The 22,276-nt window shown below is 40.5% G+C and overlaps 1 protein-coding gene across 1 annotated transcript in view; it reads right to left on the bottom strand.

Annotated features, from left to right (window-relative positions):
- Window positions 1-471: 471 nt before the first annotated feature.
- The window catches only part of NAA25 (N-alpha-acetyltransferase 25, NatB auxiliary subunit), a 59,702-nt gene continuing 37,897 nt past the window's right edge, over window positions 472-22,276 (bottom strand). Inside the window, exons 16-24 of the mRNA XM_037052126.1 lie at window positions 19,459-19,610; window positions 18,828-18,953; window positions 16,623-16,866; window positions 15,205-15,328; window positions 14,154-14,219; window positions 12,660-12,757; window positions 11,208-11,318; window positions 5,541-5,687; window positions 472-1,366 (exon numbers count right to left, since the gene is read on the bottom strand). Coding sequence (XP_036908021.1) covers window positions 1,244-1,366; window positions 5,541-5,687; window positions 11,208-11,318; window positions 12,660-12,757; window positions 14,154-14,219; window positions 15,205-15,328; window positions 16,623-16,866; window positions 18,828-18,953; window positions 19,459-19,610 — 1,191 coding nt within the window. The 3' untranslated portion in view covers window positions 472-1,243. The remainder of the gene's footprint in view (window positions 1,367-5,540; window positions 5,688-11,207; window positions 11,319-12,659; window positions 12,758-14,153; window positions 14,220-15,204; window positions 15,329-16,622; window positions 16,867-18,827; window positions 18,954-19,458; window positions 19,611-22,276) is intronic.

Below are 22,276 nucleotides of genomic sequence, written 5' to 3' on the forward strand. Positions count from 1 at the left end.
GCAATTGTATAAACTGTAACATTCTCAAGAGCAAGGCTTATCTTTCCTGTCAGACTTACTTCAGAAGCCACGGCCTTGGGGGCTCCAGGTGAACAACTGAACACCATCCTGGTGTAATTCTCAAGTTGGAAGTAAACTGAACCTCCAAACCAAAGGGTAACATTTCTTTTGCCAGCCTAAAACTTAAAACCCAGGTTAAGTCCGTAATATACATTCCTTCTTTCCTTCCTTCCCAAACCCCCCACTTAAAAAAAAAAACCCTAAAGTATTATATCTTTATTTTCAAGCATATATATATATATATATATATACACACACATACACACACATATGCTTGAAAATATACATATACATGTAAAAGCATATTATATATATATATATATGTATCTCACAAAACCAATGACGTTGGTATTCCACTTGCCTGCATAAACATGAACACTTCTCTTCTTTAAAAGTGATTCCCATGTTACCCGAATGGATGAAAGACGGCGAGCTGGCCCTCAGCAGGCTTATTCTAAGTGGTCTGTGCTGCCTTCCCCTCCACACATTTGGTGGCTAACAGAAGCCTGTCTGTGATCTAACTCTCCTGGAGCAGGATGGGGATGTCTCGGCTGTTAGGACTAAGCATGAAAACGAACGCCCGTGGTTGCCTGAGGGTGCCTTTCGGTGGCTGGTGCTTGCGCCAAAACTTCACCTGAGGCCCTTTGGGTACCTGCCTCGGGTTCTGTGGGAGCCCGGCAGCTGAGCGAGCCTCAAAACTAAACTGCCAATGTGGAAAGAGGGCCTGCTCCCAGTCTTGGTCCCCCTCTGCTTCTCCTTTCTGCGTCCTAATGCTCCAGGACCAGACCAAAAGTCCACGGCTGCTGTAACGGTGCGGCCACTCAGCTGCTCTGAGGTCGATGATTTACGCTTAACTTCTGCTGCTGCTTCTATAGGACGCCCGCAGAGGTCTCCGGTGGCGGCAGGGCAGAAGAAAAGCGGGGTCCTCTTGTGGCTGCCGGATGCACATGAACATGTATCAAAAGTGGTCAAACCCAGATGAGGGTCCTGCTTCCGGTTTATATACAATAATTTAATCAGTTGTAGACATTTAATACCTAAAAAATTAATTCACGATCAAAGTCCTTCATGCACATTATGAGGAAGTTCTGGATTAAAATGGTGCTCAACCAGATGTAGATGTTGCCTGGGAAGATGATACCATTTTCCGCTGCGGTCATCAGTGCCCATGTTTGCCACTTCCTTAAATTTTTAGTTTCTTTGTGGTCTCGAGTCTTTTTTTCAGCAGCTCCCCGATTTCCAGAAGTGAGTGCAGATAACTGCTCTGCACCTTCCCTTGCACAGTCTTTGAAAACTTTCTCTCTTCCTACAAAGGAGACAAGAATTAACGGTCCTGCTCAGAACACAATGCCCCCAGATTCCAGTTCTGCAGATACAAAGTCAGCATTACCTTTGGCCCCACTGAAAGCTCCATCAGAATAGGGTGAGTCATTTTCAATTTCATAAAATTCAAAGGCTAAAGCTCATTTTAGATAAATATGTTTCCATGTGATTTTTCACTGAGACTGTTTCTTTAGTAATACTATTCTTTCAAGTAACCTTTATTATAAGTTATATAAAGCCAAAAAACTGGTATTTCTAATTAGAAGGTGACAGCAAAAAAAAAGTAGGAAATTATTACCAGTTTGGACATAAAATCACTCTTTTGTTATGAGCTATACAAAGGGGAAAAATTGAGATTTCTGATTATTAGTTTCATCAGAAAAAAAGAGTAGAAATTTATTATGAATTTGGACACATCACAGCCACTTTTTAAGGGCATCAAGTTTACCATTATCGTCTTCTTTAGTTACAACATTAACAGGTCTCCCTCCACACTGAGAAGTCCATGGGTCCCAGAGGCCAAATAACTACCCAAGACCAGAGCTTCCCCAAGCCCGCGCAGACGTGAGGGGCGCACGGCTGCTGCTCATCGGCCCCGCGGTGGGGCCCACAAAACACAGAGGGCTGGCGTCAAACATAAAGTGGGTGCGTCACAGCTTACGGCCCAACGGTACTGCCCGAGATCTCATCTACCTCAAAAATACAAATGTGCATAAGAAAGGAGGTACAAATACATTACATTCAGTGCTCTACGTAAAAGCAAATTACGGAAACAAATTCAAATGTCCAGGGGCTGTGGTGTACTTGTGTTTTGAATACTGAACAGCTGTTTAAAGAACAAGGTTGACCTACATGCATTAGTCTAAACAGACCTCTTGAATATAAGGGTGAGTAAAAAAAAACCACACTTCAGGATAAAACCAAGTATATTGTTTACTTTTAAAAACAGATAGTAGAGCACACTACAAATTATATTAAAACCAGATGGTTTTTGAACGATACAAATAACACTGTAGGTCTTCTCTGTGAGTCTCAGTGGGAAAATTTAAAAGGCCGTGGCACACAACCAGTGTCAGGGGCTGTATCTGTCGGGAGGGAGGCAGGGCCAGGACTCCAAGTGGCAGCCCGCGGCCTTATTTATAGTGTTTCACGTTTAGAAAGGAAGGGAGGAAAGAAGTAACCTGAAGGAAACTGAAGAGATTTTTTTTTAACTCAGAAGACAAGTGCCCAGCACTATATGAACCCTGTATTTGACGGCCGGTGCTGCTCAGTGTGCATACACACACACACAGTTTAACAACAGTAGGGAGTGGAAAAAAAAGAGTAGGCAGTAAAAGGCCATTATTATTTATTTAATCCTCACTATAATCCTAACAAGTAGGTAGTACTTGATTCTCACTTTACAGATAAAGAGATTGCAACCCAAAGGTTTAGTGACTTTCCCAAGGTCAAAAGAGGACAGGCCCACAGAGCTTGAAAACTCCAGAGTAGCCCCAAGTGAAGGGCAACCTCCAGAACACTCAGAAATCTCATTCCTCGTTTTAGGAGGCAGACAGATCTTTGAAGAAGAACCTCCAGTCACAGCCTCCACAGCAGAGGTGTGGTGCCTGTCACCTTCTCACCCGACAGTCCTTGCCACATACCATGTGTTCTGGGCTCTGTGGACAACTGACTCACTCGTGGTGCCCCTTGCAATTCATTTCCCGGCTTCCATGCTTGCCCCTTTAACCCATTCCTGCCTGGTGAGAACTGTTCTCAAATGTCCCTCCCCTGGTTAGACTTGCAGACTAGCTCAGATTTTTGTGCCCATGTTGTATCTCCAAATGAATCTGTAACCCTCTACAGCCAGGTCCTTGACCACTATATTTCTACGGCCCTCAGCCCAATTACAGCGTGCTCAGTAAATCTGTATCTACTTATTAGAAATCTCAGAGACCCAGCAAAGCCCAACTATACAAAGCAATGTGACATTTGTTCAAGTGTGCAATCTTTGAGATTTTTTCTTAAAGAATTAGTACTGTAATTTTCAGTTTTTGTTTTTCTACAGTATTCAGGAAAGGGGATATGAGTTTCAGATACACAATGAGTTTGGATTTGGTCTAAGAAGTAAAAAGTTACGACTATAAATTACCAGATTTCTTTACATGTAAGTGTTCCAAAAGAACTAGCAAGTGCCTCTCGGGTGGGAGGCAGAAGGCGAGAACCCTACCTGGGGTGCGCCTACCTCTCTAGGATTCAGTTACTAAGCCTCAGCTGGTTCACAACTGCCTGAAGTCGTGAAGGCTAGTGGCAGATGCAAACGTATGTATCACAGGAACGGGTCAGGGAGAGGTGGGGACGGTTCTGGATGACTGAATGGGGACTGATTTAGGCTGGGAACAGGAGGTGCTGTTCTCTAGTTTCTGATTCTCTTGAAACAAGCAAATATTTGTACATAAAGAGATAATGGAATGTTATCAGATAATTTAAAAAATAAGGTAGATAATTATTCATACATAATGGTCTCCTACAGACTAACAAAAAAGCAAGACAAAACAATGTGTATAGGATGCTATCACTCGTGTTTAAAGGCACGAGGTGGGGGGAGGAAACAGACATAATATGCTTGTAGGTGACTTATCCAACTCAGGAAGAGTTCGATGAAAAACTGATTATAGCAGTTCCTTCTTGGAAAGGGAACCAACCAGGGAGAAGGTTAGAGTGGGAAGGAGACCTTTCGCTGTATTCTTTCTTTACCCTTTGAATTTTTTTTTACCATGGGCATATTTTACTTTCAAAACAAAGGCTTAAAAAAAGAAGACAAAAATACTGAAGAATTAAACAATTCATCAATTAGTACTTCTAAATCACCACTGAAGTCTACATGGATTCTAATATACATGGAAAGTTGCTGCATATACAGTTAAAACCAGGCTATTTACCAGGCTAAAACCAAACTTCTAGTTTACCATCTCAATTTGTCTGCTTCCTTCCTTCAGTTTTCGGGCAGGTCAAACGCTCTCAGCCCATACCTAAATAAGCCCTCCCAGCCACTTTGTGTTGAAGCTTCACAAAGGCAGAGCTTGTGACCTCTTACAGCTAGTGTGCCCAATGAGACTCCTTTCTTTCCCTTCCTGGGAAAGTCTGGGGCTAGGTGCCGGCTGCCCTTCGATTGCGGGATGGGTTCCCTCACAGGGAGAGGCTCGGGTCAGAGAACACTCGAGGGCAGCGTTCTCAACATCAGACTTCCATCACTGGAGCACCCCTTAGAAATGGGGGGTGCTACCACTGTCCTTCTGGCCTCTATCAAAACCCTAAACTTACTCCAGGCTGGTGAATGTTAACTCACCTGACACCTTTAAATCTTCAATTGTTTCAGACTGAAAACTTCATGTATTTAATTTTTTAAGAGGGGAAGGGAAGGAGAAAGAGTGGGAGAGAAACATCAGTGTGTGGTTGCCTCTCATGTGTACCCTACTGGGGACCTGGCCTGCAACCCAGGCATGTGCCCTGACTGGGAATCAAACCGGCGACCTTTTGCTTCACAGGCCTGTGCTCAACCCACTGAGCTACACCAGAGAGGTCTGCTAACAGAATTTTAAGAAACCAGCCTAAAATAACTATCAGGAGAAATCTGATGACTTCTACGTTTGACTCTATACTTGGTTCCATTCCTTTTTTAGGCTCCATTCCTTTTCCTTGCTCTAGCCTAATTATTTATGACATAATTATTCTGATGTCCAGCATCTCTCCTTTTTCAAGTAATAACCACTAGGGTGGCAAAGAAGCCAGCCAGCCCAGTGGCAGGTAAATTCTCACTCAAGGAGACTGTCCCTGGTTTGCAAAAATATATCTGGTTTCCTCTGTTCCTCAAAACAGGCACAGCACTAACTCTACTCCTTGCCAATTCATCATTAGTTTTCATGGTAAAAGAACAACCCCTCCAGTGTACAGAAAGAAGGGATGGGCTGGGCCCGGGGGTGGGGGCAACGGGGTGGAAATAAAGGAGAGGAACACACCACTCCCATCCCCAACACAACAAACTGCTATTGCAGGCATCTTCTAATCACAATTCCTGTTAGGGGAGGACGGTAAATTGAAAATTACTGTGTCCTTGTGATAAGGATAAGAACATGTGTTTTCATACGGCTTATTACTGATCGCCTACATTCTCTTACCAGTGAGAGAGAAGTGTCTTCTAAAATAAGTTCTTCAAGTTTAAGTGCAATTAGATGAGTTTCAAGCCCTTTAATATGATCCACAACATTGGAAATTAAAGTCTGAAGCCCAGTAACATAGTCTTGAAAACTGGTAAAAACAGGTGGCTGAAAAAAAGATTTTTAAAAGTTGAAAGATTATCAAACACACTTCCCATGCTTACATCACATAAGCTCGATTCCATACCAGAGCATTACTTAACGCCATTAACAGTAACAGGGGTATTACTGTTCTGGGTATTCACAGTCTCTAAAACCATGGTAAGTTTAATTGCCAGCAAATAATGCTAACTCAGCAACAACGACCTGAGCATTTTTTAAAATGGGATTTCAGTTCGCTCTGGGAAACTACAGGCAGAAGTCGGATAGCAAGGTATCTTGGTTGGTCGTTATTCAAGTCCAGGCTGAGAGCCTCCAGACAACACCCAGGGTGATGAGAGCAGCCAAGGCGTCACTTCTTCTCTCTCTGTCTTTGAGATCCCCTCTAACGTTAGTAACCAAGACAGGATAGTCTAAGTTCTAACAGAAGACTCATGGGCGACTGCGGCTAAGAGAATTCTGAAAAGGGTAGTTAAGGGGGATTTGCCCTAAAAGATATCAGAGTGTATTATGCTTACATTAAATCCAGAGGGTAGTGGCATATAACTAAATCGACAAAGTGAAAATAAGTCCAAGACAGACCAAAAACTGTAAGAGAATTTGAACAGCAGCATTTCAGAACAGTGATTTCAAGTGGATAACTGGTACTGAGATAATCACAGCTACACATTTCTGATATATGAAATAGTAAATACCAAAATTAATTCCAGATAGATTAAATATTTTTTTTTTAAATCCATTAAAGTCCCAGAAGAAAATTTAGGGAATAACTTCTGCAATTATAAATTGGAATTTTCTTTGTAAATATTATACTAAGTTGGGAACCATTTTTTTAAAAGGATTTTATTTATTTATCTTTAGAGGGGAAGGGAAGGAGAGAGGGAGAGAAACATCAATGTATGGTTGCCTCTGGTGTGTCCCCTGCCGGGAACTGGCCTGCAACCCAGGCATGTGCCCTGACTGGGAATCGAACCGTGATCACCTGGTTCGCAGGCCCATGCTCAATCCACTGAGCCACACCAGCCAGGGTGGGAAACATTTTTAAAAATCCTTTTTTAAAATTACTATAGTGACAAAAAAAATATCACCCAAATTAAAAGACTAATGACAAGCTGGAAAAAAACTGAAGCATCTATGATAGAGAATTAATAACACTATTATGTTAAGAGCCCAACAGACCAAACTGTATCAACAGGAAAAATATTACTACCACCACAGGAAACGTGGGCAAAGTCAGAACACAAAATATAGCAAAGAAATCCTAGCAACATGATACAATTAAAAAAAAAACAGATAACCATACGAAAACTAGCCCATCAAGTAGTAAGGCCAGCTGTTCACTCAAGCAGTCTTCTTTGAAGGTTCATTAGCAATAGAATTTTTTAAAATGCAAATCAGAAAAAAAGGAATAGAACTGTTCACCTAGCAGATGGGTAAGGATATAGACACTCAGCATCATTACGAAATGTAAAGATGTACTCGCATAGCATTGGCAGGAAAATCTCAGACATTCCACGCAGCAATATTTTTACTGATACGTCCCCTAGAGCAAGGGATATAAAGGAAAGAATACACAAATGGGATCTCATCAAAATTAAAAGCTTCTGCATGGCTAAGGAAAACAGTATCAAGATACAAAGAGAAGCAACTATTTGGGAAAACATATTTGCCAATGATACCTCAGACAAAGGTTTAATCTCCAAAATATACAAAGAACTCACTCGACTCCACTCAAAGAAGACAAGCAACCCGATTAAAAAATGGGCAGAGGACTTGAACAGACATTTCTCCAAGGAGGACATACAGAGGATCCAGAGACACATGAAAAGATGCTCGATATCGCTAGCTATCAGAGAGATGCAAATTAAAACCACAATGAGATACCACTTAACACCAGTCAGAATGGTTATCATAAACAAAGAAACAAACAAGTGCTGGAGAGGTTGTGGGGAAAAGGGGACCCTAGTCCACTGTTGGTGGGATTGCAGACTGGTACAACCACTATGGAAAGCAGTATGGAATTTTCTAAGAAAACTAAAAATGGACGTGCCTTTTGACCCAGCAATTCCACTGCTAGGAGTATATCCTAAGAACCCTGAAGCACCAATCCAAAAGAACCTATGCACCCCGATGTTCATAGCAGCACAATTTACAATAGCCAAGAGTTGGAAGCAACCTAAATGCCCATCGGTCGATGACTGGATCAAAAAACTATGGTACATTTACACAATGGAATTCTATGCTGCAGAAAGGAAGAAGGAGCTCCTACCCTTTGCAACATCATGGATGGAGCTGGAAAGCATTATGCTGAGCGAAATAAGCCAGGCAGTGAAAGACAAATACCATATGATATCACCTTTAACAGGAATGTAAACAACAAAACAAACAAGCAAGCAAAATGTAACCAAAGACACTGAAATACAGAACGTGCTGACAGGGTCCAGAGGGGAGAGGGGAGAGAAGCACAGAGTAAAAGGGGATGGACTCACATGAATAAGTATGAAGGACACATGGACAATAACTAAGACGGGGGGCGGAGATGGGAGGGGGGTGGGGAGCACTGGGGGGGGTGCAGGGCTGGGAATACAAGAAAGAAAACTGTACTTGAACAAAAGTTAAATAAATAAATAAATAAATAAATAAATAACAACAAAAAAACTAAGATGTACTCGCATAGTAATGTCAGATCAAAGAGATATTGTAAAAAAAACATGTCATACGTTCCTCTTTGTGTATTTGTCCATACTTTAATAGCATAAGTTATAATATCTAAAAAACCAGAACCAAATATTCATCAAACCATTAAAGTAATGAGAAACACATATATTTGCTGAAATGAGATGTCCATGAGATCCTATTAGATGAAAACAAGCCAACAAAAACAGGAAGTGGCAGAACCTGCAGAGCTGGACTCTGCTTTGTTTGCAGTGGCTGTCACTGGTCAGGGGGACTACAGGCGATCTTCCCGTTATTTACACCCTCAGGTTACTCTGATAATCATAAAAATAGGTAAGCTGTGTTTATTTTTGGAAACTAGAAAGCAACAGCTACAAACCCCACAAAATCCAAACACCAAGAAGCTATTTAACAGGTTCTGGCAGTGCAGGCTTCCGTCAGCGGGGAGCACCGGAGCGCCTCTGATCTGCCTTGGGACTCTGCACTCACAAGTGTTAAATTCTCTTCTTCGGAACAGTGACTGGGAGGAGGTCCCTTCGGTTAGTCTCTCGTCCCAGTCTCAGCATACTTTGGTTTTTTTTGTTGTTGTTTTTTTGGTTTTTTTTTTAATTTTATTTATTTATCTTTAGAGGGGAAGGAGAGAGGGAGAGAGACATCAATGTATGGTTGCCTTTTGCGCGTCCCCTGCTGGGAGTTGGCCTGCAGGGAACTGGCCTGCAACCCAGGCATGTGCCCTGACTGGGAATTGAACCGCGATCCTCTGGTTCGCAGGCCTGTGCTCAATCCACTGAGCTACGCCAGCCAGGGCTCAGCATACTTTGTTTTTAAATGAACGCTAACACCCAGCACAGGGTCAGATCTAAAGAATTCCTGAATTTGTTACTCCTGAATGGTTACTGAATCCTGCAGGAAATCAACATTAATGCTAAAACCATCAACATTTTCAAATAACAGTGGTTAATAACTATTTTGCTATAGTGAACAAAAACCTTCCATTAATAATAATAGGATAAATTCAAACATTAATAAGAGAGCATATCATGTGTAGAATAAATCCTAAATAACTTTCCTTAAAACAATACAAATTATGTAAATGTTTCACACATTCAAAAATCAATTTAAAACAATAAAGATGAGAGGAAACTCCAAAATCAAATACAAGCAGAAATAAAAGAACTTCATTTACATCCCACTAATAACATAATCTCGGTTTTTAATTCCAGGGCTTTTACAGAGGACCTCAGCTGTCTACATTCACTGGAAGATATTCTTTTTTTTTTTTAACTTTCTGAAAATGCTAGGTGAAACACATCCCAAGCCAACTGCAAAAAATTTGAACTTTACTAAAGGGTTTGTTATTGGAACTAGTAGTGGAACTGGACTAATTCCAAAACTATTTGGAATTAGTTTATTGTTAAACAGCAAACGAACACACATTTTGCTGCTGCTGGGAAACAGGGTTCTCACTCTGTGGAAGGGAAGCTACAAACGTGGAATGAGAAGGAAGGGAAGAAGAACACTGATGTTGGGCTGGAGTGGAGGTATCAGTCGGAAGGAATTATTTAAAACTGTGTGTGTTGGTGTGCGTATTAAATTTCCTGTCTCTCTACTGACATAAACTAGAAATGATGACACCTAATAGCAATTAGGACCCCTAACACCTAGATCTTGGTTTTGAAGTACATTCCCCACAAAGGAACCAGGGTCCCTTGAAAAAATGTCTCAGTTCAGTTCAGTGGGAATGTACAAAGTGCTTGGATCATTTTTGCTGTTCCAAAATATAAGGGTTTAAAAGCAGATGAGGACACGGTCAGGGACAGAAACCAGCTTGAAGTGACTCCCACAAGCCAAATTCGGACGTCCAAAAGAAAATGATGACATTGGATTATAAGGTAAATTTAAAAAAGAATGAGTCCACAGTGATCCTCAAATAGATGGTAATATTAAAAATATACAAATATATGCGTATATATGGACAATGCCATCTACTAAAGATAATAGATTGACAGAACTTTAAAAAATCACCACTGTGGAACCATCAATGTAGTGATAACTCATGCAAGTTAAACTAACAATGGACGCTAAATCCAGTGGGTGAAAAGCTGGTGGAAATCAAGATGTTCATTCTCAAAGCATCATCCCATAGATTACCTATTAATTAAAGGGGGGAGCCTCCTTTCCAATAAAGACGTCCAATACACTTCCTTTATCGAATAATTAAACCTGAAATCACCAATAAGGGGACATCACAACACCAGTGCCTCTTGATTTAATTTGCTGAAACGGACACAATATCTATGTCTAATCTAAACCTGAGGAAACTAGTCCAATCTAGACTGTAGGACATTCTAACTAAATCCTAGCTAGACTCCTCAACAATAAAGGAAAAACACTAGGCTAAGGAAGTGTCAGATTGAAAAAATGTCAGATCCTTAGCAGAATTAGAGTATTTTGAAAAAGGCTACGAAGGATGTAATTATTGTACCAATATTAAATTTCCTGAGTGCTGTGGTTTTTGTACGAGATTGCCCCTGCCTATCCTGGTTTGTTAAATATGAAGTCTGTACTTTTCTTCCAAATGGTTCAACAAACTAAGGCAGGGAGTAGGGGAGAATGAGAGAGAAATAAAACAAATGTAGCAAATGGTTGACAAGTGGTGAGACGAGGTAAGGATATTTGGGCGTCATTATATGAGTCTCTCGGCTTCCCTATGGGTGTGTAACTTAAAAAAAGTGCTGGGGAGAGAAAATAAATGCAGATAGGATCACCAGGTCTCGGACAACACCCAGGAAAACAGTAAAAAGAGAAAGCGGCATGCAGCCCGATTATTACTCATCTTTTCTCTGTTATTACCATTATGATGCTGGTTTCTTTTTTCTTCTTTTTCTTTTTCTGTAAATTTAATTTGTATGGTCTCAGGACACTCTCACAGTAACTGGACACCCAAAGGATAATAGAAATAGTCTGAAAGAGAAAAAAATTGCAAATTCATGAATAAGGATTACGTTCAAGGCAACTATCAAGAACAGTTAAATGTAATGGACTAAACAAGAAGTGGACAGTTCTGAACAAATCCCTTCATTTTCTCCTCTAACTCCCCACTCTCTGATCACCAGACACATCCAGGCCTTTCTCACCCCCCACTAAATCTTTCTTCAGGCTTTCCCAGCTCTACACCCATCATCCACTGGATCCAACTTCCTTTCTCTTCTCTACAGGAAGTGGGATCTATTAACATCCTTTTCACACAAGTGAAAAGTACCAATTCCTAAACGTGGAATCCAAAGGTTCCTTACCACAGGCCTCTTCCCACCCACCTGTCCAGCCAGGTAAGATACCACCTTACCTGCCAACCTCAATTGAAATACATATGGAGAATCTCCTCAGTTGGTCAACAAATATCCTCTTTATTAAGTCAGGTGTTTAATGTTTACACGTCTTCTCCTATACTACAGTGTATGCATGTACATATATGTGCAATTGGTTACTTCTCATTCATTCAGTGTATCTTAGGCACTTACAATGTACCAGTCACCAGAACAGAAAACACTGCCCTCCTGAAGCTTACAGACTAGTAGGGGAAGAAAAGTAAATAAACATGCCATAGAAATTAAAGGTCATGAATTATGAGTGTCTGTGATCCTTTTCCTTTTTCTGCTAAAAAGGAGGAGAGTTTTGCTATCTATCAGATCCTGGATCCTCCTTCATTATGCAGAATCTGAGTAATTAGAGTATAGCAACAACAAATTAAAGAAGCTGGAGGGATTAATTTAAACTAAGTAACAGCTGGGTCAGAAAGAAAAATGAACAGAAAACATCTAGATCTGAAGTCTATCAGGTCTTTAAAGATGAGTGAAGCAAATTTCAAGAAGTTTACCTAAGCATTTGGAATGAAATCTTGGTATTCTTGGAAGGAGTTGGCTCAGAAAAAGACAAACTGTTTTTCAATTAACAAAAGTCAGGGGTGAGGGATTAAGTTATAGGTATATGGTGCCTAATATCTCTTTATTTTTGAAAAATTAATCCTGCCCTGGCTGGTGTGACTCAGTGGATTGAGTGTAGGCCTGCAAACCAAGGGGTTACTGGTTTGATTCCCAGACAGGGTGCATGTCTGGGCTGTGAGCCAGGTCCCCAGTGTGGGGTGCATGGTAGGCGACCATACACTAATGTTTCTCTTCTTTTCTCTCTCTCTTCCTTCCCCTCTCTCTAAATACAAACAAATAAAATATTTTTTAAAAAAAGAAAAAAATAATCCTGCATACAGTGAAGAAAAATCTAGTTTTTCAGGAAGAAAACAAAACATACCTCACCAAAGAAGACTAGATTTTCTAAACGAGTAGGGTGTGTTTTCAAGTTACCATCTTTAACTTCTAACAGGTCGCCTTTACATTTACTGAAGACATCTGAGAACAGAAAAATATTTCATTGTTTTATGCAGCTTTTGTTTCAATGTTATTTTTAGGAATATAATGCATAATCTACTGAAGAATAAGCAAGTACAAAAACTTAATCCAGAAAGCCTCCCCTCACATACAATAAACCAAACACCAAAGAATATCTACCTGTGTTAAGTTCTTTAAAAAGCCACATGACTACTGCTCTACTGTCTTCAAAGCATAAATGGTAGCTTTATAAATTCCATATTCTAGGGCCTAAGCCTTTTCCCAATAGGACACAATAAAACTAAGACTCCAAGCGAATGATTTAGAAGAACTTGTGCCATCAAGGACTATATAAGACTAATGTACATGGTAGAAATGTACCTTCATAACAAATACCACAGTTAATTCTCATGATCACGATTATCTTTTAATTATCATTCTTCATTACAGCAATAAGACAATAAGAGACTGTTCAGAATCCTGAACAGAAGGACTCAGAGATTTAAAATGGTTATTTGTATCCTTTTATCAAATAATTCCTTTTCTAGGAATTTAGTAACAAGAAAATAATCAAATAAGTACCCAGAAACTTATGTCCCAAGATGTTCATTTCAGCATTGTTATAAATATACATTATAAACACTGCTACAAATAACTCAAGTGTATAATGTGTATCCAATGGGGGGACAGATAAATAAATTTGGTACACTGATATAAGACCAATGAATGGAGTGTGAGTGTGTGCGTGCGCGTGTGCATGTAGAGATTACCAAGACTATAGTTATAAAATTGACATGGTAAGATGTCTGAGGCAGTAAGAAATTACTGCCCTGTCAGCCCTGGCAGGTGTAGCTCAGTAGATGGAGCACTGGCCTGCCACCTGAAGGGCTGTGGGTTCAACGGCCTGTCAGGGCACAAGCCTGCACTGCACGCAGGTGCCCGGTGGAAGGCGTGTGAACTGGGTCCCCAGGTGGGGGCATGTGAGAGGGAAATGATCGATGTTCCTCCCCCTCCCTTTCTCCCCCACTTCCCCTCTCTCTGAAAATAAATAAATTAATTAAATCTTTAGAAAAAATAGTCAGAAAAACATGTATTATTCCTGTTCGTATGTTAAAAATATCACGACTATGTACTTCCATATCCCCTGGGTGGCCTCTAGGAGCAGAGACTCCAAAGCATCCCCAGTTCTTACTCACCCCGAGGGAAAGGGTCTGGGAAAGGGGAAAAGACCACACACACACGTTACTGTTTTATGACAGAGAGCTACTATTTTGTAATCAAAACTTTTTATGATTAAAAACAATTTTTTAAACATACCAAAAGTACCCAATACTTTCAAATCTTCCAGGGAAGTTTCAATTTTTAAAAATGAACTATTATCAGATACAGAAGAGGAATCCACAGTAAGATCGCTTACCTTTTAACTGTTGTAATAAAGACTTAAAACTATTCTCTACTCGCTCCTGGATCTCCATTGTATCATCTAAAATTGAAAAAAAAAACCAGTGAAAAATATTCATTTTTTTAGGAAGCTTAATACCTTCACATGGCAAAAACATTTTCTTTTCTCTTAAAAGCCGTAGGCATCTAAATTCTATTAGGAGAGGCAGAGAAAAAAACGACAGAAAGGAAAAGAAACTTAAAAAAGAAAAAGAGAAAGAGAAAAAGAAAAAGAAAGGTATTAACTACCTTCTTTTTCTACCTAAAATTCTGTAGGACTAGAAATCTATGTTTCAAATGCTCTAAGTGACAGGATGTACAAACCTTATGATTTAGAAGGAAAAAAAGGCAGTCTGTGAGATATTTGTGATTATCACTGGATTGAAAGCTTAGAAAAAAACTCCACAAAGCCAAGGGCTTCATTTTTTTTAAAAAAGATTTTATTTATTTATTTTTAGAGAGGGGAGAAGGGATGGAGAAAAACAGGGAGAGAAACATCGATATGAGAGAGAAATATCGACTTCCTCTCACAGGCCCCCAATAGAGGGCCCAGCCCACAACCAGGCATGTGCCCTGGCTAGGACAGAACCTGCCACCTTTCACTTTGTGGGACAACACCCAACCAACCGAGCCATAATGGTCAGGGCAGAGAATTCAATCTGAGATGCAACAATATTTTAACAAATCAAGAATTTGTTTCTTTAACTTTTGAGCCTAGTAAGATTTCAAATATGGAAAAGACTTAAAATTTAAACCTCTAAAACATTACTTTGCAACCTCTGAATGTACTTTCTTGTATGTTAAACCTAATAAAGACTTCAAATATGGAAAATACTTAAATTTCCAAAATATTACTTTGTATCTTTTAAATACACTTTCTTGTATGTTAAACCAGAACGGTTTCCAGCTTCCATCTCCTCCAAATATTTCCAAATAACAAGTTTAGGTATTCTGTTGCATTTATTAAGTGTAATGTTGCAATGACAAAGACCCAGTAAATGAATACACTCATGTAAATATGCACTTACCTAAACCATTGGTATCCAGCTCATAAATATCACTAACAAGATAAAAAGAACTGGTCTGACACTGAGAACAGCCCGAGTTAAAGAATCCACCCATTCTGGTAGGCACAGGACCAAGGAAAGGATACTGAAAAAGAAAGGAAAAAAGTAATGTTCTTTAACTTCATCTAAATTCATACAAAATAAGGAAACAAAGGAGTATAACTACTGGATAAAAATCTATCTTAGTGAATTACTTGCAAACCACAGTAGCCTCCCTCCCCACCCATCCACAGGAGATACATTCGAAGACCCCACTGGATGCCTGAAACTGTGGATACTACCAAACCCTATATATACCATCTCTTACTATACATGCATACCTATGATAAAGTTTAATTTATAAATTAGGCAAGAGATTAGCAACAATAACTAAAATAAAGTAGAATGATTATAACAATATACCATAATGAGAGTTAAATGAATGCGGTCACTCGTTTCAGGGGATCCCTTACTGAAGAGTCCTCGAATGAGTTCAGTGCTTTCTGGAGCAACGCGCTGCCAGCAATCACAACATGCGTTTTGCTCATGTCTTCCACTCATAAATGTAATGCCTTTTCCACCTTAACTAAGCACTTATTACACACTGTGGCCATAACTTTTAACAGTCTGAGGTGTGAAAGAAAAACAGCACAAATTTCCTTTGTCCTTCTTTACATGAAGATTTGTTTTTACTGTAGATCTCAGCAACCTTTGATTTTTCCTTTCCTCATTAAACTGAGAACTTTCACCTTGTCACTTTATGGCTTCTCTTTGGCACATCCAAATTGCCAGCATCACTTCTCTTGTGCTTTGGGGCCATTGTTAAGTAAAATAAGGGTGACTCCAATATTGTGACACCCGAGACAACTACCACGTGACGAAAAGGGCAGGTCATGTGTACAGCGTGGACGCTGGACAGAGGGTGATTCGTGCTCCAGGCAGGACGGGGTGGGACAGAACAGGAAGAGTGAGATTTCATCGTGTTACTCAGAACAGCAAGCAATTTAAAACTTACAAATTGTTTATTTCTGGAAATTCCCACTTAATATTTTCAGACTGTAGTTGACTGCAGGTAGCCAACTGTAACCATGGAAAGTGGTTACCACGAATTTTTTTAACAGGGACTAAAACAATAACTAAATCATTATAGTGAAAATAGACAGCTATTAACAATTTACCACCACAAAAAGTAAGCTATTTTGCTTTTCCTCACTCTCCAGTGTGGATATCAAGCCAGCCTCTGCAACTCCCCAAATCTGCAGCATTTGCCTTTTCCCTGCAGATACCCTAAACTGGGTCGGAATACTGCTCTTCACTGTTGACTCATCCCAAATTCCTACGTTTAAAAAGACAGTCATAGAGTACTGTGGCTTTGATTAAAAAATACATTTTGACGATACCTGAACTTCCTTATCAATAAATCGCTTTCCTGTCTCCAGGGCCACCTCCAGCTGTTGAAGGAGCAAACGAAGAATGTCAATCCTGGAGGACACGCCGTTCTCAGTGGTCTTCTCGGAGTTCTCTGGCTCCACAGGGTGGCTCAGACTTGGAAGGCCACTGACCAGCCTCAGTGTTAAGGAACGAATTCTTAACCACATAGTCTCCTCCTCCAAAGAAAGTTTCTTATGTTCTTCAGAAACATCCCTTTAAAAAAAATCCCCAAACCATCCCTTTTACTCAACGTTTTTGCCTTTAAATTTTTCAAAGTTCACTTTCATTAGACAAGATGCCTTTGAATGGTTCCGGCTTTCATTTACTAGCTCAGTGATCTTAAACTCAAATCATCCAAGTCTGCATTTTGATATCCACAAATGGGAATGATAACCTACTTAACAGTTCATTTTCCCCCTTAAGTGAAACTTTTCTGGTGATAAAATACATGATATAAAAACTTCAAATGAGCCCTGGCTGGCGTAGCTCAGTGGACTGAGTGTGGGCTTGCGAACCAAAGGATCATGGTTCGATTCCCAGTCAGGGCACATGCCTGGGTTGCAGGCCAGTTCCCAGCAGGGGACACATGAGAGGCAACCACACATTGATATTTCTCTCCCTCTCTCCTTCTCTCCCTCTCTAAAGATAAATAAATAAAAATCTTTAAAAAAAACTTCAAATGACAGAAAAGTAAAAACTAGGAAAACATTCCCTGATAATCAAACACCCACCATATTAACAAGGTTTTATAGATCCTTTCAGATTTTTGCAATACAGAGAACGAAATGCAACTAAAAATACTTATATACATGATTTTAAACACATAAATGGGTCCCCAGTATTTATACTATTTTCCAAACTGCATGTGTTTATGGTAGTGTGTGCAGAAGAAATCAGCACTGCAAGCCTGAGCTGTTACCTTTAAAGGGGTCTGCTTGCAAGGATACCCTTGGCTGCTGTGTGGACACCTGGTGCACCATCTACCCCCTAAATGGTAAGAGTGGCTCCCCGTGCCTAGACTCCCTGTACAAACCCTGTGGCTTATGGTGAACACCTGCTTTCCTTTGGAGAGTCTGCAAGACTGTTCAGGCTGGAAAGAGGGTACCTACGTAATCAGCTGATAAAAGCCTTGGGCACCAACTTTCTAAGGGCTTCTCTGAGCAGAAACACTGCACAAACATACTGTATTTTTCACTGCTGAAGAAAGGAGCGCACTTGGTACGGCCCCTTGCTGGAGGGAAAGGGCACTGAAGTCTGTGCATGGAATTCTCCAGACTCCGGCTGTGTGTTTTTCCACTGCTGATCCTGTCAAGTATCCTTTTGTTATAATAAACCCCGTGAGTGCCAACTGTATGTTGATTCCCACAAGTCCTGGCAAATCACTGGATCGCAGTATCCTCAGAACTGCCTCATACACACCCCTGCGTGCTTGTGCACCTGCTCCCTCAGGTCCCACTTTCCTAGAAGCAGAACTGCTGAACCAAACAGTAAACGGAATTTCCGACCTAGATACATATCACCAAGACTCCTTGGTCAGAGAAGGCTCCATAAAGGTTTGCCCCCAGGTGAATCCACGACAAACATTTCCCCACGATTTTGCTGAGCATACATGTGCTACTCTTTTTTTATCTTTGTCTGATAGATTTTAAAAAATCTTTATTGCTACAAGATACATTTATTTGAACTTCCTGTTAAGCCCTTTATACAATGTTTTATAGTGATCTTCTGATTTATTGCTCTCTGTATATGAAGGATATTAATATATATGAAGACATTTACTAACTTACCCCATAGCTTTAGAACTTGTTAACAAATTTACTTCTAGATAAAGGCTAATATTTACAAAGGTCAAATTGTTTATGTTTCCAGATTTCATGTAATGCTAATAAGAAAGGCTTTCCCCAACCATTTTTTTGAATTTTGTATTTTCTTCTAGAATGTCTAAGAAGTTTTAACATGATCTTCAGTCTGTCTGGAATCTGCTCTCACAAATGCTACAAAGGAGGAGCTAACTTTTAGATTAGCCAGTAACCCCAACAGAGGGGTCAGATTTATCTTCTTACTGTGGCTTACTTATATTTTCTGATCCTTATGAAAAATATGTTATCATATTTTATCAATTAGAGTCATCCAAATTCTTTAAAACTATATGCTTGAGGTCACTTGCAAGTTACCTGTCTTTCGGGTCCCAGCTGAAGAAAACATTCAAGTCCCTGTTGTCTCGCAGGGCTGCCCAGGGAATGTCATCTTCCTCTGGTCGGAGACTCATTGACTTTACACTATCTGCTAAGCTGACTGATCTGCAACATAGAGAATTTAGGTATGTATTATTTCAGTAATAAAACAGCCATAAAACATATTAGCTAGGACTCTGTTTTACTAGAAAGGAAAGGAAAGAGGAAGGCAGGAAGGTTTACTAGTAAGAAACAAAGACTCCTATACGGTGAAAGAGACCCAAGCACAGACCATGCTGCCTCGAGTCCGGAAGCCCAGCCACAATAAAGTGGATCAACATTAATCCCTGAAACCCCATGCTTGCATCCTGACCCTTGTAAACACAATCCTGCCCTCAGCCTAGCTGGCTTCTGTATGGAAGCTGGCAGTACTCTCTCATTCCCAGGACACGTACCAGGCTCTATCCTCTTTCTTCCTTGTTCCCTACTCCCCCCCCCCACCACACACACTTTCTCCTTTTTTTCCCATTTGCCTTAGCTTAAGCCTACTGATGTCACCCATGAGCCCATTAAGGACTCCCAGCCTCTGATATAACCCCTTGTTCTTTTTTAGCTCTTATGCAATACTTACATATTTGCTTCAAGTAGAAGGTCTAACAACATCCGTTCAGTACGGACTTGTGCAAAATGAAGAGAATTATTCAGCCTGTTCCTAAAAGCGATAAACTCTGGGATCTTCTCAAATGCACCATATTTGTAAGCTTGAATAATATATTCTGAGGTCTGGGAAGAAAAGAATTACCTTGGTATAAATATTTCACAGGTCAGACAATGAGGACAAAACTTGCAAGCCAAACAAAACACTCAGGCTACAATTAAGTGAAGTGTTGAATCTAATCTTTAAAGGTCTTGGTCACCAAGTTGAATATCAGCTTTTTAAAATGTTCTTTCTTCTTCCCTACGCCGAGTCAAATGTCTTCTTTACTAACATAACTGCTGGTAACAGCAGCTGCCGCCACCACCACACAGACCTTTTCTCAGCCGCTCCGGCCTTCAGTTCAACAGGACTAGAGGTTTGTTACACGACATCGGTCACAACTTGGTTAGTGCCATCGTGGAAGGGATATCGCCCCATGTTTCTCTGCATCTAAGATACGTTGTTGTTTACGAAGGCTCCAGAACCACCAGAAAAATATAACCACCCTATCCCACCCCCAAATCACCCTATTTCAGGGGAAAAAAAGGTGCTCCTTGGTTCTGTTTATTTCTGAATACAGTATCACAAACATAGGGCATATATTACAGCGGATTAGAAATAAGTCGCCAAACCAAAGACCTATAAAAGTTCATGTCATAATCTGAGGAAAGACTTCAAGAAGCAGGTTACTTGTCCATCCAAACTACTTAAGATCTCTGCTGGAAAATTCCTTAGCAATAAGTGAAGGCAACACTCTCCACACCTGCTTTAATTTGGACTGATGCGCATGTACAGATGAAACATTGTGAACAGAGGCAAGATAAAGAACTCTAAAGAGGAACTCTGGCACCACACAACAAAATCTCAGGGAAGAACACTTCATGGGTGGACCTATGCCATCAAGATGAGAAGCCAGGAGGGCACCCTTTTGGGTCAAGGAAAGTGTGAAGCTCAAAGCTGATGTCTGTCCCAAAGATCCTTTCTAGAAAAACAAATCTTTTTGCACAACCTAGATCAGCTTTGCCCCCATCTCCATAATGATCGAGTCATTTGCCCAATAGGAAAATAGGCTAATAGTTAACAACATACCCTCTGATACACAGCCTCGCAGGGTTCATTTCAGGCCGCGGGATTGCGCCACGGGCGCTAATTCAACTGCATTCGATGCGGCTTTTAAACCCCCATGGGACACCTCGGCGAGCTGTTTGCCTGCAGTATCTGGAGAAATTAAAGACGGACGGACACAAGAAAATTAAAAAGATTACTTGTGATCCCGCAGGTTTAAAGAAGGACTATCTGAAAAAGCTCAAGTGTACCTTCTAGCCTGATTAAAGGACAGTGATAGGCCCCACTGAGAAGAGGCAGGATACTGTGAACACATATGCCTATCCGATGGCCACTTGGCTTGAAAAAAAACACAGCAAGGTTTACCAGCAGGCCTTGCAGTAGGAACTTATCATTCGAAAAATACAGCTGGTTAGGAACATATGATCCAGCAATTAATCAGGATAAAAATATGACTTTGGTGATTCCAATTAGACTTATCAATTACAGTTCCAAAATATGGAGTGATTAAAGGAAAGAACCCGGCCTTACCAAGTGTAGAAGCAATTTTAATTTTGAAGCGGTCCACTTTAGAAAAAAAAAACAGCTTCAAAAAGAGAAAAATTGGGGGCTACAAAGAGGGAATGTGTAGTCCTTCGACAAACTAAGGAGGTGTCTCCAGTCCTCGGGAAGCCCTTTTGAAGAGAGTGCTCCTTTAATGCGGCAGCAGAACCACTGCTGCAGAGCTCGGGAAGGGCCGGGGCAGCTACCCACGGGACAAAGGCTGAGAAAGGACTACGACTGAAGAAATACCCTGCCTATTAGAACTGCAGGCAAACCCGGAAGCCACAAGCACTTTAAGGACTTCTGAACATCAGAGAATGTTGTCTGGACCTATTCCTACTCATTTATGAACCACTGAGGCTATTTAGATCCCATTCGGACTCCTGAAATGAACCCTGGTCACCAAAAATTTGCAAAATACATGGACACCAAACCCCTAAATAATGGTTTTCACGAATATCTAAAATACAGATTGTTAAATGGAAACTTTTTAAAAAGTATATAAATATATAAGTAACTTTAGGAAATATAAAAATCTACCTCTAATTCTCATACTGTAAAAATCTATTTCCAAGTAATGAGGACAGCACACGATGACTTCTCAGCGAGAAACTCCCTGTACAGACCTTCCAAACACAACTGTCACTTCCACAGCACAAAGCCTCACAAAGCAAAAAGTCAGATTCTCCATTTAGGAGTAAAAGTGTTCTTTCAAAGAGCCAGTTGGGAATGGGAATCAGTCACTCGAGGACACACCATCTGGGGCCCCCCAAAACGACCAAGAATACAAGACGAAGAGCATAGCGTTTTCGCTTCCAGAGAGATTTCTGATACTAGCAGAAGGGCTAACCCATACAGTACAAAGCTACAACAGTCTCAACACCAAACTTCTACAGGAAACATTCCACACCAGCGTCCACTTTCCTGTCTGAGGACTGAGCTAGGCACTAAGGCTTAAGGTGTATTTTTCTTGCTAAACTGTGTTTTGCTTTTGCCTCCAACATCCCCCAAAGATTATTTACCTAATATGGTTAAATAAGTTCTATCTTCTCAGTGAGGAGTAATAAAATACAAATGCCAAGCAGAGTGTGCTAGTCCCAGACCAATGAAATTCTGTAGTTTTATCAGATTCAGCATCACAACC

The sequence above is a fragment of the Sturnira hondurensis genome, unplaced genomic scaffold, assembly GCF_014824575.4.
Source record: "Sturnira hondurensis isolate 20B ecotype Veracruz unplaced genomic scaffold, ASM1482457v3 Scaffold0007406, whole genome shotgun sequence".
In the NCBI taxonomy this organism is placed as follows: domain Eukaryota; kingdom Metazoa; phylum Chordata; class Mammalia; order Chiroptera; family Phyllostomidae; genus Sturnira; species Sturnira hondurensis.